This window comes from Salmo salar, unplaced genomic scaffold (assembly GCF_905237065.1).
Source record: "Salmo salar unplaced genomic scaffold, Ssal_v3.1, whole genome shotgun sequence".
NCBI classification, from domain to species: Eukaryota; Metazoa; Chordata; class Actinopteri; order Salmoniformes; family Salmonidae; genus Salmo; species Salmo salar.
This window is the reverse complement of record NW_025548017.1, coordinates 105362-124633: the sequence shown is the minus strand read 5'-3', so window position 1 is coordinate 124633 and position 19272 is coordinate 105362. Positions and strand designations below refer to the sequence as shown.

Genomic DNA, 19272 nt, shown 5'->3' with positions numbered 1-19272 from the left:
TGAATAACATGCTTGTTAAATGTTACCACCAAGTCACATTGCTGTCTCTTGTATTTCAGTTGCTATTGAATTGTAAAGGCCTGTTGTGTTTCGGTATAACGTCAACTTCTCTATCCTGCTACAGTATCAATATGGTGCTGGAGGTAAAACTGGTCTGGCAGAACAAATAAAAACATCCAGACGGGATAAATACTTTGTCCAGCCGGCAGCTCTGTTCTCCTTGTTCCAGGGAAGATCTCAATCGTTTGGCTTCACATTAAAACGCCTCATCTCTCTCGGAGCAGCTTTCTCTCTGAGGGGTTCTTCCCCTCTCAGGCCCGCTGTCCCCCAGGATCTCACACAGGCCATTACTGTCAAGTACCCTCCACTCTTTATTTTTGCCCTTTTATCTAGAACAACTAATTCAGGTTCCGTTGCCCTTTTCACTCCAAGACGTGTCTTCTGGTAAAGCCCTTCAGCAGGCGGCTGAGAGCACTCAGCATGGAGGGGTTCGTGTCTGGATGAAAACTTGACTCCAGATGATCTCGGCTGTTGCCAATATTAGCGGCCACATGGAATAAGTGAGCCCTCTTCCAGCTGGATCAGAGATCAAAGATCATGTTTAGATGTCTCCATCATATTATCAGGAGGAGTGGAGATCGATAGTCTGACAGAGCTATGAAGCAATATATCCCAATTATAGGCTGTTTATGGCGGAGTAATAAGCCACATCTCCCGTCCGCTGGTATTAATGTTGAAGGCTCTCTCTCTCTCTCTCTCTCTCTCTCTCCCTCTCCCAACCCCCTGTCACTGTGAGAGAGGAGACGTTGACTGACTCAAAAACTACATTTATGATTATAGATTTAACAGCTTTAAAAAACATAACGTTTTATGTACTGTCAGTCATTATTGGCTTGAATTCTGCGTGTTTGAAGAAATAGGTCCCTGTGAATAGGCCTATAAAGCAACACTTGCTAGAAAGATATGGTAAACATTATATTTCTCTACTTCGGACGATCTCTTAACGGCGACAAAAGCAAATGAAAAGATAGGATAAGCTAAAGATAAGGCCACGAAGACGCAAAGATCATTTTGTTATCGCAAATTCGAAAACGTTATAGCCTATAATTTCAGGACATTGGACAGCGACCAGCATTGACGCAATCTGACCACAATCTCATCAGAAACCGACGTTTTATTTGTGAACAAACTTGAAACTCCTTCAATTTTAGGAGAACTGGTGATTTGTGACTTTTTTCTTTCATCAGTGATACTCACAAACCATCGATTAATGACGGCTGCTTTTTAAAGAATGTTTAATAGAAATTATTAACATCTGCATGCTATAAGAAAAATAATAACGTAAAAAAAAAAACATATTTATAATGTTAACTGTCAGTTATACATTTAGATACAGTAGATTGTAGGCAGGCCTACGTGCTTTTTTAACGAAATAGCAATACGCTCAAACGAATCCTGTTTGGAAGTTTCACCAGTGAAATGCCAATATAATTACGTAAATATATCCTTGCAACAACAAAAAAAGTAACCCCCACAGAATAATAAACTATAGCAGGTTTGGTGTGTTAAGAGCAGAAGTGTTTGTTGACAGGTTTAGGGAAATTCATATTGTCCTTCGTGGAGTCTTGGTGCTGTAGAGACGGAAGTCCTTTGACGCTCCCAACAGAACGTTCCAGAGCGTCCGTCTCTAGTATCGAACCCTTGGTGGTCGTGGTCCATGAGACCGTGGTGTTGGTAAGGGCCTGGTTCAAAGTACTGTGTCTGAACAACGGGTCGTGGAAAACCCCATCCACCCAGTTTCTGAGAGTTGTAACGGGAGAGTCCTGCCGTCTGTCTAGAACCGTGATAGGGGAGGAGACGGCCGGAGAGGCGGGCAGGCCCGGCTGAGGCTGACATCTCAACATACAGGACGGGTACTCCGCCTGGTTCAGAGACGTGGCCGTCTGGGCCAACGACCATATCCGTGGTTTGCCGTCCAGTATCTGTTGTTGGTAACAAGCTTTCCCCTGCCGGCTGTCGCAGCCGTCTGGTGAGGTTTTACTGAGCTGCTGCTCCCCGCCCAGGGACACGGGTATGCTGATCTTTAAAGATGTGTCCTTCAGATGCTCGTCCGAACAGTCAGTTGTCGTCATGTGAGTGTTCATGAGGTACCGGTGTTTGAGCTCGCACTCCGAGCTCTCGGATTCTATCAGGTCGAAGTCGTCCAGGTCACTCAGCGCGAGATCTTTATCTTTCTCTGGAAATGAACAGACATGAGACATCAGCGATAAGAGGGGAATCAAACTCTAATAAAAGTATCACTGTTAATGTAATTTAAGCATTTAGCATCACATTATTGAAAGGAGCTTTGGCCTAGCAGATATGCCTATTCAAAGAAGTTGAGGTAGAAGTCCATGCAGTTTCATAGCACTTTGCATTACAGCAGAATAACTGGGTAATAACATGGTAACATTGTGGTAACTAGATGAATGTGTATCTTGTGCATTCAAGCTTTTGAGTTCACTTTTTAATGTATCTAAAAAACATCCTAAAGCAGCCCAAAGTTGTTTCATTTCCATTCGGCCATTAGGCCATTTCCATGATACATTTAGGTTCATACTTCCTCTGGTAAAGGACTATTCCACTGTTAATGTGATGCATAAAGGGCAGCAGGTAGCCTAGTGGTTAGAGTGGAGGGGCAGCAGGTAGCCTAGTGGTTAGAGCGGAGGGGCGGCAGGTAGCCTAGTGGTTAGAGTGGAGGGGCAGCAGGTAGCCTAGTGGTTAGAGTGGAGGGGCGGCAGGTAGCCTAGTGGTTAGAGTGGAGGGGCGGCAGGTAGCCTAGTGGTTAGAGTGGAGGGGCGGCAGGTAGCCTAGTGGTTAGAGTGGAGGGGCGGCAGGTAGCCTAGTGGTTAGAGTGGAGGGGCGGCAGGTAGCCTAGTGGTTAGAGTGGAGAGGGGGGCAGGTAGCCTAGTGGTTAGAGTGTAGGGGCGGCAGGTAGCCTAGTGGTTAGAGTGGAGGGGGCAGCAGGTAGCCTAGTGGTTAGAGCGGAGGGGCGGCAGGTAGCCTAGTGGTTAGAGTGGAGGGGGCAGCAGGTAGCCTAGTGGTTAGAGCGGAGGGGCGGCAGGTAGCCTAGTGGTTAGAGTGGAGGGGGCAGCAGGTAGCCTAGTGGTTAGAGTGGAGGGGCAGCAGGTAGCCTAGTGGTTAGAGTGGAGGGGCGGCAGGTAGCCTAGTGGTTAGAGTGGAGGGGCGGCAGGTAGCCTAGTGGTTAGAGTGGAGGGGCGGCAGGTAGCCTAGTGGTTAGAGTGTAGGGCCGGCAGGTAGCCTAGTGGTTAGAGTGGAGGGGCGGCAGGTAGCCTAGTGGTTAGAGTGGAGGGGCGGCAGGTAGCCTAGTGGTTAGAGTGGAGGGGCGGCAGGTAGCCTAGTGGTTAGAGTGGAGGGGCGGCAGGTAGCCTAGTGGTTAGAGTGGAGGGGCGGCAGGTAGCCTAGTGGTTAGAGTGGAGGGGAGGCAGGTAGCCTAGTGGTTAGAGTGGAGGGCGGCAGGTAGCCTAGTGGTTAGAGTGGAGGGGCGGCAGGTAGCCTAGTGGTTAGAGTGGAGGGGCGGCAGGTAGCCTAGTGGTTAGAGTGGAGGGGTGGCAGGTAGCCTAGTGGTTAGAGTGGAGGGCCGGCAGGTAGCCTAGTGGTTAGAGTGTAGGGCCGGCAGGTAGCCTAGTGGTTAGAGTGGAGGGGCGGCAGGTAGCCTAGTGGTTAGAGTGGAGGGGCGGCAGGTAGCCTAGTGGTTAGAGTGGAGGGGCGGCAGGTAGCCTAGTGGTTAGAGTGGAGGGGCGGCAGGTAGCCTAGTGGTTAGAGTGGAGGGGCGGCAGGTAGCCTAGTGGTTAGATTGGAGGGGCGGCAGGTAGCCTAATGGTTAGAGTGCTGGACAAGTAACCGAAAGGTTGCAAGATCGAATCCCCGTCATTGTAAATAAGAATTTGTTCTTAAATGACTTGCCTTGATAAAAAGAACCAGGACTATTCACCTGTTAGTGTGTTACATAAAGAACCAGGACTATTCACCTGTTAGTGTGTTACATAAAGAACCAGGACTATTCACCTGTTAGTGTGTTACATAAAGAACCAGGACTATTCACCTGTTAGTGTGTTACATAAAGAACCAGGACTATTCACCTGTTAGTGTGTTACATAAAGAACCAGGACTATTCACCTGTTAGTGTGTTACATAAAGAACCAGGACTATTCACCTGTTAGTGTGTTACATAAAGAACCAGGACTATTCACCTGTTAGTGTGTTACATAAAGAACCAGGACTATTCACCTGTTAGTGTGTTACATAAAGAACCAGGACTATTCACCTGTTAGTGTGTTACATAAAGAACCAGGACTATTCACCTGTTAGTGTGTTACATAAAGAACCAGGACTATTCACCTGTTAGTGTGTTACATAAAGAACCAGGACTATTCACCTGTTAGTGTGTTACATAAAGAACCAGGACTATTCACCTGTTAGTGTGTTACATAAAGAACCAGGACTATTCACCTGTTAGTGTGTTACATAAAGAACCAGGACTATTCACCTGTTAGTGTGTTACATAAAGAACCAGGACTATTCACCTGTTAGTGTGTTACATAAAGAACCAGGACTATTCACCTGTTAGTGTGTTACATAAAGAACCAGGACTATTCACCTGTTAGTGTGTTACATAAAGAACCAGGACTATTCACCTGTTAGTGTGTTACATAAAGAACCAGGACTATTCACCTGTTAGTGTGTTACATAAAGAACCAGGACTATTCACCTGTTAGTGTGTTACATAAAGAACCAGGACTATTCACCTGTTAGTGTGTTACATAAAGAACCAGGACTATTCACCTGTTAGTGTGTTACATAAAGAACCAGGACTATTCACCTGTTAGTGTGTTACATAAAGAACCAGGACTATTCACCTGTTAGTGTGTTACATAAAGAACCAGGACTATTCACCTGTTAGTGTGTTACATAAAGAACCAGGACTATTCACCTGTTAGTGTGTTACATAAAGAACCAGGACTATTCACCTGTTAGTGTGTTACATAAAGAACCAGGACTATTCACCTGTTAGTGTGTTACATAAAGAACCAGGACTATTCACCTGTTAGTGTGTTACATAAAGAACCAGGACTATTCACCTGTTAGTGTGTTACATAAAGAACCAGGACTATTCACCTGTTAGTGTGTTACATAAAGAACCAGGACTATTCACCTGTTAGTGTGTTACATAAAGAACCAGGACTATTCACCTGTTAGTGTGTTACATAAAGAACCAGGACTATTCACCTGTTAGTGTGTTACATAAAGAACCAGGACTATTCACCTGTTAGTGTGTTACATAAAGAACCAGGACTATTCACCTGTTAGTGTGTTACATAAAGAACCAGGACTATTCACCTGTTAGTGTGTTACATAAAGAACCAGGACTATTCACCTGTTAGTGTGTTACATAAAGAACCAGGACTATTCACCTGTTAGTGTGTTACATAAAGAACCAGGACTATTCACCTGTTAGTGTGTTACATAAAGAACCAGGACTATTCACCTGTTAGTGTGTTACATAAAGAACCAGGACTATTCACCTGTTAGTGTGTTACATAAAGAACCAGGACTATTCACCTGTTAGTGTGTTACATAAAGAACCAGGACTATTCACCTGTTAGTGTGTTACATAAAGAACCAGGACTATTCACCTGTTAGTGTGTTACATAAAGAACCAGGACTATTCACCTGTTAGTGTGTTACATAAAGAACCAGGACTATTCACCTGTTAGTGTGTTACATAAAGAACCAGGACTATTCACCTGTTAGTGTGTTACATAAAGAACCAGGACTATTCACCTGTTAGTGTGTTACATAAAGAACCAGGACTATTCACCTGTTAGTGTGTTACATAAAGAACCAGGACTATTCACCTGTTAGTGTGTTACATAAAGAACCAGGACTATTCACCTGTTAGTGTGTTACATAAAGAACCAGGACTATTCACCTGTTAGTGTGTTACATAAAGAACCAGGACTATTCACCTGTTAGTGTGTTACATAAAGAACCAGGACTATTCACCTGTTAGTGTGTTACATAAAGAACCAGGACTATTCACCTGTTAGTGTGTTACATAAAGAACCAGGACTATTCACCTGTTAGTGTGTTACATAAAGAACCAGGACTATTCACCTGTTAGTGTGTTACATAAAGAACCAGGACTATTCACCTGTTAGTGTGTTACATAAAGAACCAGGACTATTCACCTGTTAGTGTGTTACATAAAGAACCAGGACTATTCACCTGTTAGTGTGTTACATAAAGAACCAGGACTATTCACCTGTTAGTGTGTTACATAAAGAACCAGGACTATTCACCTGTTAGTGTGTTACATAAAGAACCAGGACTATTCACCTGTTAGTGTGTTACATAAAGAACCAGGACTATTCACCTGTTAGTGTGTTACATAAAGAACCAGGACTATTCACCTGTTAGTGTGTTACATAAAGAACCAGGACTATTCACCTGTTAGTGTGTTACATAAAGAACCAGGACTATTCACCTGTTAGTGTGTTACATAAAGAACCAGGACTATTCACCTGTTAGTGTGTTACATAAAGAACCAGGACTATTCACCTGTTAGTGTGTTACATAAAGAACCAGGACTATTCACCTGTTAGTGTGTTACATAAAGAACCAGGACTATTCACCTGTTAGTGTGTTACATAAAGAACCAGGACTATTCACCTGTTAGTGTGTTACATAAAGAACCAGGACTATTCACCTGTTAGTGTGTTACATAAAGAACCAGGACTATTCACCTGTTAGTGTGTTACATAAAGAACCAGGACTATTCACCTGTTAGTGTGTTACATAAAGAACCAGGACTATTCACCTGTTAGTGTGTTACATAAAGAACCAGGACTATTCACCTGTTAGTGTGTTACATAAAGAACCAGGACTATTCACCTGTTAGTGTGTTACATAAAGAACCAGGACTATTCACCTGTTAGTGTGTTACATAAAGAACCAGGACTATTCACCTGTTAGTGTGTTACATAAAGAACCAGGACTATTCACCTGTTAGTGTGTTACATAAAGAACCAGGACTATTCACCTGTTAGTGTGTTACATAAAGAACCAGGACTATTCACCTGTTAGTGTGTTACATAAAGAACCAGGACTATTCACCTGTTAGTGTGTTACATAAAGAACCAGGACTATTCACCTGTTAGTGTGTTACATAAAGAACCAGGACTATTCACCTGTTAGTGTGTTACATAAAGAACCAGGACTATTCACCTGTTAGTGTGTTACATAAAGAACCAGGACTATTCACCTGTTAGTGTGTTACATAAAGAACCAGGACTATTCACCTGTTAGTGTGTTACATAAAGAACCAGGACTATTCACCTGTTAGTGTGTTACATAAAGAACCAGGACTATTCACCTGTTAGTGTGTTACATAAAGAACCAGGACTATTCACCTGTTAGTGTGTTACATAAAGAACCAGGACTATTCACCTGTTAGTGTGTTACATAAAGAACCAGGACTATTCACCTGTTAGTGTGTTACATAAAGAACCAGGACTATTCACCTGTTAGTGTGTTACATAAAGAACCAGGACTATTCACCTGTTAGTGTGTTACATAAAGAACCAGGACTATTCACCTGTTAGTGTGTTACATAAAGAACCAGGACTATTCACCTGTTAGTGTGTTACATAAAGAACCAGGACTATTCACCTGTTAGTGTGTTACATAAAGAACCAGGACTATTCACCTGTTAGTGTGTTACATAAAGAACCAGGACTATTCACCTGTTAGTGTGTTACATAAAGAACCAGGACTATTCACCTGTTAGTGTGTTACATAAAGAACCAGGACTATTCACCTGTTAATTTGTTACATAAAGAACCAGGACTATTCACCTGTTAGTGTGTTACATAAAGAACCAGGACTATTCACCTGTTAGTGTGTTACATAAAGAACCAGGACTATTCACCTGTTAGTGTGTTACATAAAGAACCAGGACTATTCACCTGTTAGTGTGTTACATAAAGAACCAGGACTATTCACCTGTTAGTGTGTTACATAAAGAACCAGGACTATTCACCTGTTAGTGTGTTACATAAAGAACCAGGACTATTCACCTGTTAGTGTGTTACATAAAGAACCAGGACTATTCACCTGTTAGTGTGTTACATAAAGAACCAGGACTATTCACCTGTTAGTGTGTTACATAAAGAACCAGGACTATTCACCTGTTAGTGTGTTACATAAAGAACCAGGACTATTCACCTGTTAGTGTGTTACATAAAGAACCAGGACTGACCATCATCGTTGTTCTCACTGTTGATGTTCTCCTCGTCATCCTCATCATATCTCTTCTCATCAGAACCCTTGTTCCTCGGAGGCCACGTCATCTTGTTTTCCTTCTTCAACCTCCTCCTGGCGTTGGCGAACCAGGTGGACACCTGCGTCAGGGTCATCTTAGTAATGATGGCCAACATGATCTTCTCTCCCTTAGTGGGGTAAGGGTTCTTCCTGTGCTCCTGTAGCCAGGCCTTCAGGGTGCTGGTTGTCTCCCGGGTGGCGTTCTTCCTCCTGGTCCCTCCGTCCATACAGCCATATCTAGTAGTGAAGATGTTGTTACAACAATGTCTCTTTGTAACAGTAGGCCTATATATCTATATATAGGGTCCTGTAGCAGAAGAGAGGCAAGATAACAACTCATTGTGTCCTGTCCATTAGAAATGCATAGTGTTGATTCATCCAGCAGTACACTGCAGCCCAACATACCTCCGGGGAGCTTTTGCAAAAGAATAATGCCCCTATATGAGTGAGCTCAAGCCCTGCTAGGTGAGTAAACACAGGGCAGCGCTAGGCTAGCTGTCTATCCATCTAGAAGGCTGACTGCTAGGTGAGTAAACACAGGGCACCGCTAGGCTAGCTTAGCTGTCTCTCCATCCAGAAGACTGACTGTTAGGTGAGTAAACACAGGGCAGCGCTAAGCTAGCTTAGCTGTCTCTCCATCCAGAAGACTGACTGCTAGGTGAGTAAACACAGGGCACCGCTAAGCTAGCTTAGCTTTCTCTCCATCCAGAAGACTGACTGCTAGGTGAGTAAACACAGGGCACCGCTAAGCTAGCTTAGCTTTCTCTCCATCCAGAAGACTGACTGCTAGGTGAGTAAACACAGGGCACCGCTAGGCTAGCTGTCTCTCCATCCAGAAGACTGACTGCTAGGTGAGTAAACACAGGGCACCGCTAAGCTAGCTTAGCTTTCTCTCCATCCAGAAAACTGACTGTTAGGTGAGTAAACACAGGGCAGCGCTAAGCTAGCTTAGCTTTCTCTCCATCCAGAAGACTGACTGCTAGGTGAGTAAACACAGGGCAGCACTAGGCTAGCTTAGCTGTCTCTCCATTCAGAGACTGACTGCTAGGTGAGTAAACACAGGGCACCGCTAAGCTAGCTTAGCTTTCTATCCATCCAGAAGACTGACTGCTAGGTGAGTAAACACAGGGCAGCGCTAGGCTAGCTTAGCTGTCTCTCCATTCAGAGACTGACTGCTAGGTGAGTAAACACAGGGCACCGCTAGGCTAGCTTAGCTTTCTCTCCACCCAGAAGACTGACTGTTAGGTGAGTAAACACAGGGCACCGCTAGGCTAGCTTAGCTTTCTCTCCACCCAGAAGACTGGGGAAAACAGACTGGAGAATTGTCTGATTGAGTGTAATGATGCAGCCCCAGGTGAAAGGGCCTAAAGCATTAGTGTAATATTCAGCACTCTGGGTTCTCCTTGAGGCTAAGCCCAGGGATATAACTATATCCAACTTCTCTAGTGGAGTTCATGTAAGCCTATTATACACTTCAATAAGAACAGTTTCGAGTTTGGCAACTCATCAACTAATCCTATGAATTTGATCAGGCATGATATTCGAGACCATATGGAAGCCAGTACTGTAATAGACAGGGTTTTTTTTCTAATAGTTGTTAATTTAGAGGTAAGGTGACTCGTGTCAGTGAACACACATATGAAGGATTGGGAAATGGGCTTCCATTTGACAGAACATTATTATGTGTGTAATGTTGCTAACTCATATTGGTACTGTGCAGAGTAGGATCACACAGATAGTACATCATTATATTACCACTATATTATTATTATTATAATGTACAACATTATATTATATTACCCCTATATTATTATTATTATTATTATAATATACAACATTATATTATATTACCACTATATTATTATTATTATTATAATGTACATCATTATATTATATTACCACTATATTATTATTATTATAATATACAACATTATATTATATTACCACTATATTATTATTATTATAATGTACATCATTATATTATATTACCACTATATTATTATTATTATTATTATAATATACAACATTATATTATATTACCACTATATTATTATTATTATTATTATAATATACAACATTATATTATATTACCCCTATATTATTATTATTATTATAATATACAACATTATATTTTATTACCCCTATATTATTATTATTATTATTATTATTATTATTATAATATACAACATTATATTATCCCTATATTATTATTACTATTATGAATATTATTATCATCATTATTATTTGTATTATTATTAATAATACTATTTATTATTATTATGATTGTTATTATTATTACTATGATTGCTATTATTATTACTGTTATCATTATTGTTATTATTATGATTATGATTATTATGGTGAATATTATGATTTCTATGATTATTATTAATATTATTATAATAACCATACCTGTCATATTAGTACTGTGCAAGTGTAAGGTACACAGTTATTATTATTACTATTATATTATTAATATTATTATAGTAACCATACCTGTCGTATTGATAATGTCCCAGAGTGGGGTCAATGGGGTAGTAAGCTGTAGCCTGGGTTATCCCTGCATGCGCGGGCACTGTTGCATCTTTGGTATCGAATGTCCCCTGCAACAAGACAGACTGTCAGTCAGGAAAACGTGACACTATTGACATTAATGGACTGTTATACTTATATATATAATAACATGTATACTGTTTCTTATTAACATGTATACTGTTTCTTATTAACATGTATACTGTTTCTTATTAACATGTATACTGTTTCTTAATAACATGTATACTGTTTCTTATTAACATGTATACTGTTTCTTATTAACATGTATACTGTTTCTTAATAACATGTATACTGTTTCTTAATAACATGTATACTGTTTCTTAATAACATGTATACTGTTTCTTATTAACATGTATACTGTTTCTTATTAACATGTATACTGTTTCTTAATAACATGTATACTGTTTCTTAATAACATGTATATTGTTTCTTATTAACATGTATACTGTTTCTTAATAACATGTATACTGTTTTTAATAATTTCACTCATAAAGTCTAGTGTTCCCATTTCAACACAAACACAATAACAGTAACTAAACATGGTGTTCAATAGCAAAGTCAAGTTATATCTGTGTTATTGTAGGCATTCTAACTAATGAATACAGGGAAACAATGACAGATACATAATCGAGCACACTGCAGTATAAGTTGTAGTAACATTAAAAAAAATCCATTCTTAACATAGGTGTCATATTGCAGTTTACAGTACATATTTTCACCTGACACTTTCACTTGCCAAACTCAACATTTTCATTAAAAGTTGCACTTGGCTATTCAGTCATAGCCTGCAGTTGTTTCACCGTGAAGACAGGTTTTGTGCATCAAGAACAGTCAGACCGTGTGCGTAAAGCGGCGTCCTGTGACTGTAGGCTATATGCTATAGATACAGCTCTGTGACTGTAGGCTATATGCTATATAGATACAGCTCTGTGACTGTAGGCTATATGCTATATAGATACAGCTCTGTGACTGTAGGCTATATGCTATATATATACAGCTCTGTGACTGTAGGCTATATGCTATATATATATACAGCTCTGTGACTGTAGACTATATGCTATATATATACAGCTCTGTGACTGTAGGCTATATGCTATATAGATACAGCTCTGTGACTGTAGGCTATATGCTATATAGATACAGCTCTGTGACTGTAGGCTAAATGCTATATAGATACAGCTCTGTGACTGTAGACTATATGCTATATATACAGCTCTGTGACTGTAGGCTATATGCTATATATACAGCTCTGTGACTGTAGGCTATATGCTATATAGATACAGCTCTGTGACTGTAGGCTATATGCTATATAGATACAACTCTGTGACTGTAGGCTATATGCTATATAGATACAGCTCTGTGACTGTAGGCTGTATGCTATATATATACAGCTCTGTGACTGTAGGCTATATGCTATATAGATACAGCTCTGTGACTGTAGGCTATATGCTATATAGATACAGCTCTGTGACTGTAGGCTATATGCTATATATATACAGCTCTGTGACTGTAGGCTATATGCTATATATATACAGCTCTGTGACTGTAGGCTATATATAGATACAGCTCTGTGACTGTAGGCTATATGCTATATAGATACAGCTCTGTGACTATAGGTTACATGCTATAGATACAGCGTCACTGCCATAGAGAGATGAGTAGAATTATTACGATATCATACTATATTATAGTAACCATACCAGCGAGTAGAAAGCGGACGCGTCGGTTCCATAAGTAACGTAATTTCCATAGCCTTGACTCCCGGTGTACGGGTTCCCATACATCCCCAGAGCAGCTGCGGAGCTCAGCTCGTGCCTGGCGGTGGCCAACAACCGGCTCTCGTACACTGGGCAGTAGACCGGCGTCTGGGCGGAGGCGGTCACCCTGGAGTCAGCGCTGCTTCTGCCGCTTGACTCGCAGCAAGTTGTCAAAGAGTTGGTTGTCACGAGGAACTGAAATGCAAGAACATAACAATTTATTTACAACGTACAGTGGGCAATTTTATTAAAGAATACCGTGAATGAGTGGTATTGATGTTTAGGCTAATTGCAAAACAACCCTTTATAATTCAAATATGTAAAATGTTTCCAGATCCCCAAAAGACATGTTATGGATGATTGCCAAAAAGACACCAGTTGGGTTTTCTATCCAGCCCCCGACACAACAGCACCGCACGTCCACAAAACAGGTCGGCATGTGGGATATCAGATGAAAAACATGGCACACGTTCCGAGGTTATTATCTGGCAAAAATCACTTCACGATAGGTCGGACTGCGCCTGGTCCTGGTTACCCTCCTTACCGTTACCGTTCAAAGAGCAGGTATCACGAGCCCTTCACGGTAACATAATACAATTCCGATACAGTGCATTAAAGATACAATGCTGTCTCCTTTCTTGTTGAAAGTGAATCACATGATCAACATTTAATCAATGTAAGAATCAATAGTGATGAAATCTGACCGAATATTCAGTTGATAAGCGAAGAAGGTAACTTACTTGTGGTGCAGACGAGTAGGGATATCCGAATTGTGGATATGACATTGTGGAGAGGTCCCAATATGCGGAGATAAAGCGAGCCTTCAGGTCTCCTCGCTATAGTAACGTAGCCTTGCACTGTTTCAATGTACCAATTGATTGGTAAGCACAGGCAGTAGGGCTGGAGGCTTATAGGGCGAGCCACACTACCATGTTTAATTTGTTAAAATGCCCCCAAAAACGACTCTCCAAAATGCGCCCTCTCTTTTCCCCTGGTCTTTTTAACTCTTCTAATGTGCAAATGAATTAAGACAGTGAAATATATTTGTCCAGATTGATGACTTTGATGTCAGAAATACATATTTTGCTTTATATAAAAAAAAGAAAGTATTATAAAACACGTCCGCCCAGATGCAGGTTGTTTTAAACACCAGTGCCTCTGACGTCAGAAGAAGCCACTCAGTCTAGACTGAAACTTCAACGCGCATTTCTGGGGAGAAACATCGAACCAGTAATAGGGAGCGGGACAAAGACTTGGTGACATTTAACCGGATTGAAATTCAATCAATCAATGAACCCATGATTTTAAATATACCATTTCTTATCTCGATGTATATCTAATAGGTGCAATTAAACATGTGAACCAGGAGGAACATGTCTGATTGTAATTATAATTAATCCCGTTAGTAATTATATAGCCCATTAATAAACATATACATATGGAGACTATTTCAATGTGGATAGTTCACCAAACAAACACGGGAGATTTGTAGTATTTTAACATCTTTGCCAATAATACAAATAAATCTAGTGAACTTTAACGTGTTATTTGATCTCATCATGGCCCCATCTTCACTTGGTTCCCTTGAGATTTGGTCATTATTTGGATGACACCAATTAACATTGATTACGATAAATACCACTGCAATTACGTTCAACTTCATCTTCATAAAACGTTCAAATGTACGTTCAATCTCTGAAGAAGAAGAAAAATGGTATCACACTTCCACAATTTCCCTCTCGTGTTATTCTCCTCTTGGCAAAATGACAGAGTCGGAGTTTGCTCTCCGTTAATTTCCCAGCCTAAAGCTCGAAGTCGTTTCTCCAATAACTTTAATGTGTGGAGTGTCAGCGGGCTGGGTGTGTGATGTGGGTCTGGTTCTACTTTAAGGCCGGGCTGGGTCTGCTCTGGGGCCGGGCTGGGTCTGCTCTGGGGCCGGGCTGGGTCTGCTCTGGGGCCGGGCTGGGTCTGCTCTGGGGCCGGGCTGGGTCTGCTCTGGGGCCGGGTTGGGTCTGGGTCTCAGCTGGGTGGGGCAGCGGACAGAGACGGGTTCCATGGTGTGCTGACTTGCTTAGAGAAGCCTGGGTTCAGACATGTGAATAGCCCGCGGGGTCACACTCAAATTAATGATGATGTTCTCCTCTGTTCCCAGCTGGAACGCCAAGCCCTGGGTGACAGCTCGAGAAGGGTGATGGATGGCTACCTCGAGACCCGCCAACACAATATCATAGGCTACCCACAGCATAATTACCGCGCATCTACAGATGAAAGAACCTGTGCTCAAATTAAGTTAAGACTGTATGAGGCAAGTTTCTTGTAGAGTTTATAAACAGAGCGTTCTGTCGATCAATTGAATTAGTGTGACACCTCCTCAGACCAAAACAGTCACATTTAACATTTACCGGGAACATGAGCGTCAGGTCAGAGGACGACACCGACCTGACAGGACTTTTCATTTGCATTAAACTGTAAATGACACCAGAAGCCACACTTAATTATTCAAACTTAATTATTCAAACATAATTATTCAAACATAATTATTCAAACTTTTTTGGCGGCGTTTAATAAAAAACAAAGTCATTGTTCAAATTCATTACAAAATACATTTGAATCTCAACGAAATCAACTGGATAAAACAAGCCAAGACTAAATACATATTAAACAAAATATTGGGCTTTAGGTCATTTTGGGGCAAATTTTACATCACTTGGTTTTGACGACATGTTTCCGTTGATTTGAGAAACTGGAGGTTTTTGGACACACACACACACACACACACACACACACACACACACACACACACACACACACACACACACACACACACACACACCTGGGGGTTCTTTCAAATTAATCTACCTTTGCCCTCATTGATATTTTAGTTTTCCAATTTTTTATTACGAATAATGACATCTAAAACTAACCTCGTTTTTGTGATTTCATAACCCATACTGTTTGCTTGGATATTATAGTAAAATCTATTTAACCACATTAGATCATCTAAAACCTGGGCTTTGCTGTACTCATGTGTTCCACAATGGAAAAGACAGGGACGTTTTGATGGACGTGTGCAGTAAACTGTATTGTCCAGGCGGCCTCTCCGTATCCATTTTCATTATCCTGCTTGTGTTATCACGTCCCTATGAAATATTTAGATGACCCAGTATATCCTTTTAGACCGGAATGAAGGCTGCTCAGAGGTTCATTCTGGTTTAGCGTTTAAAAAAGACAGCGCTCTTCTGTGACAGACGGCGTCCATTTAATGTAGAGCGGTATATGATTGTTATGAAGTGTACTTTAATGTACAACAATATGGTAACAGGCCTATTGGATGTACTGTATGTGAGGTTGGTTGGCAGTAGTTCATTGGAGTTTAAATGTAAATGATAATAGATCATTATCTATCAGTCTTATCATAAAGTGAATAATGGCTTTAATCTTACTATATAAATGAAGACAGATAAACGTATCTTATTTCGACAGCATCCATCACTCAGGACTCGCATTAATCACCTGAACTGCCTTCTCTGGAATTAATGGATTAGCGTTTATACAGTTTGTCATATCTGTTTTACTCTTAAATAAAACAATGCATATAAATAACATGTCATAATATTTATCTGCAAATTTGCGATGTTTCTGAGGGGGGGAAAAACGTTTATTTTTTGTCAACTTGGACTCAATGCTCTTATAAATGTATGCATTTGAGTGGATAGGTCTGTATATCCCGAGAGAGTGGACCTATCGTTGCGCTACTGTAATAATTGTTGAGTCTTGTTAAATGCATCGTTAACTTGAGTTTCCAGTTTCTATAACATTCAATTCATAAACCTGTCACTTGATAATTTCTCTGGTTGATTAATGACGCAGCCAGAACACTGGGAGAGCAGCGCAGTACAGGAGAACCTCGCTTCAACACCACTTCCCACTAGTGAGACTGACTGTCAAACAATTTACAAAATGTTAATGTCGCCATGAAAGTCTCTGTATCATGGAATTATTATACATATTGGAGAAGAAAAAAAAGATACCAAGATGCTCCTTTTATGAGGATAGATTGCAATTTACAGTAACATTCGTATATTCTTCGGACCAATAAAGGTTAAACATTTAATTGGATCTCAATATGTCAATTAATCCAGGCAGGCCACCGGTGGTACAAGTCAGTATTCGTTAGCCATCCATGTTCTGAAGACGGGAGATGACGTGGAAAACCGGTAACTTGGGGCAACAGTTAGTGCTATTAGTCTTAAAACTGGTTTGTGGAGGCAGTGGCGGATGTGTGTGAGCATCTGGTTCTAGCTGAAGGTTGCGTGTTCGAATCCAGCGATACAACGTTATTTTTTATATTTTAGTTTTAAGCCTCAAACCTGAACCCTTACTTTAACCATTGAGTTAATGCCTAACCTAAAGAATTCGGAGTTAATGCCTAACCTAAAGAATTCGGAGTTAATGCCCAACCTAAAGAATTCGGAGTTAATGCCCAACCTAAAGAATTCGGAGTAATGCCCAACCTTAAGAATTCGGAGTTAATGCCCAACCTAAAGAATTCGGAGTTAATGCCTAACCTAAAGAATTCGGAGTTAATGCCCAACCTTAAGAATTCGGAGTAATGCCCAACCTTAAGAATTCGGAGTTAATGCCCAACCTAAAGAATTCGGAGTTAATGCCCAACCTAAAGAATTCGGAGTTAATGCCCAACCTTAAGAATTCGGAGTTAATGCCCAACCTAAAGAATTCGGAGTTAATGCCCAACCTAAAGAATTCGGAGTTAATGCCCAACCTAAAGAATTCGGAGTTAATGCCCAACCTAAAGAATTCGGAGTTATTGCCCAACCTAAAGAATTCGGAGTTAATGCCCAACCTAAAGAATTCGGAGTTGTGCCTAACCGTATCATTGGAATGACACAGAAAAGAAACCAAACACTTCGACATTTGATGTTTGGAACAACTTCGACATTTTATTAACATCTAATTCTGATGTGAGACTGAGAGCTTGTTGAATTAATCATACATTGTAATGCAATAAATGTATGCAACACTTAATTATAAAGTCTTTCACTTGTATTAGTCTTGTAGATGCATACACGTTTGAATAAGGGTCTGTTATGACTACGCTTTGGTGTAGAAACAACTCTATGACTCAGTCTGAAATGAATAAGATATTTTGTGTCTAATTTCACAGCAGTCCTCTTGAGTTTGTAGCTGAGCTGCCTGGGCCTTACTGAAGTAGCTAGAGGTGTTGAGGGACATCACACATTCATTAAATCAGTTTCAGTGGCTTCAGACCTAACCCTAATGTAAAGCTAAATAACTATTCTGAGACCTAACCCTAATGTAAAGCTAAATGACTATTCTGAGACCTAACCCTAATGTAAAGCTAAATGACTATTCTGAGACCTAACCCTAATGTAAAGCTAAATGACTATCCTGAGATCTAACCCTAATGTAAAGCTAAATGACTATTCTGAGACCTAACCCTAATGTAAAGCTAAATTACTTCTGAGATCTAACCCTAATGTAAAGCTAAATGACTATTCTGAGACCTAACCCTAATGTAAAGCTAAATGACTATTCTGAGACCTAACCCTAATGTAAAGCTAAATTACTTCTGAGATCTAACCCTAATGTAAAGCTAAATGACTATTCTGAGACCTAACCCTAATGTAAAGCTAAATGACTTCTGAGACCTAACCCTAATGTAAAGCTAAATGACTATCCTGAGATCTAACCCTAATGTAAAGCTAAATGACTATTCTGAGACCTAACCCTAATGTAAAGCTAAATGACTTCTGAGACCTAACCCTAATGTAAAGCTAAATGACTTCTGAGACCTAACCCTAATGTAAAGCTAAATGACTTCTGAGATCTAACCCTAATGTAAAGCTAAATGACTTCTGAGACCTAACCCTAATGTAAAGCTAAATGACTTCTGAGGCCTAACCCTAATGTAAAGCTAAATGACTATTCTGAGACCTAACCCTAATGTAAAGCTAAATGACTATTCTGAGACCTAACCCTAATGTAAAGCTAAATGACTATTCTGAGGCCTAACCCTAATGTAAAGCTAAATGACTTCTGAGACCTAACCCTAATGTAAAGCTAAATGACTTCTGAGACCTAACCCTAATGTAAAGCTAAATGACTATTCTGAGACCTAACCCTAATGTAAAGCTAAATGACTTCTGAGATCTAACCCTAATGTAAAGCTAAATGACTATTCTGAGACCTAACCCTAATGTAAAGCTAAATGACTTCTGAGACCTAACCCTAATGTAAAGCTAAATGACTATTCTGAGACCTAACCCTAATGTAAAGCTAAATGACTATTCTGAGACCTAACCCTAATGTAAAGCTAAATGACTATCCTGAGATCTAACCCTAATGTAAAGCTAAATGACTATTCTGAGACCTAACCCTAATGTAAAGCTAAATGACTATTCTGAGACCTAACCCTAATGTAAAGCTAAATGACTATCCTGAGATCTAACCCTAATGTAAAGCTAAATGACTATTCTGAGATCTAACCCTAATGTAAAGCTAAATGACTATTCTGAGATCTAACCCTAATGTAAAGCTA

The 19272-nt window shown here is 40.5% G+C and overlaps 1 protein-coding gene across 1 annotated transcript; it reads right to left on the bottom strand.

Moving 5' to 3' along the window:
• Positions 1-1278: 1278 nt before the first annotated feature.
• LOC123724021 (iroquois-class homeodomain protein irx-4-A) lies at positions 1279-13779 on the bottom strand. The gene is made up of 5 exons (XM_045711851.1): positions 13433-13779; positions 12636-12887; positions 10879-10985; positions 8321-8619; positions 1279-2236 (listed from the first exon to the last, which is right to left on the bottom strand). The coding sequence occupies exons 1-5, from the start codon at positions 13475-13477 to the stop codon at positions 1566-1568; spliced, it is 1374 nt and encodes a 457-aa protein (XP_045567807.1). The 5' UTR covers positions 13478-13779; the 3' UTR covers positions 1279-1565.
• Positions 13780-19272: the final 5493 nt, after the last annotated feature.

Excerpts from the sequence above, each read along its gene's own strand:
- LOC123724021 (XM_045711851.1), bottom strand. The coding sequence starts at position 13,477 with ATGTCATATCCACAATTCGGATATCCCTACTCGTCTGCACCACAA. Across the intron at positions 12,888-13,432 it reads CCTACTCGTCTGCACCACAA|TTCCTCGTGACAACCAACTC; the intron begins GTAAGTTACCTT and ends CTTGCATTTCAG. Across the intron at positions 8,620-10,878 it reads GGACATTATCAATACGACAG|ATATGGCTGTATGGACGGAG; the intron begins GTATGGTTACTA and ends CTTCACTACTAG.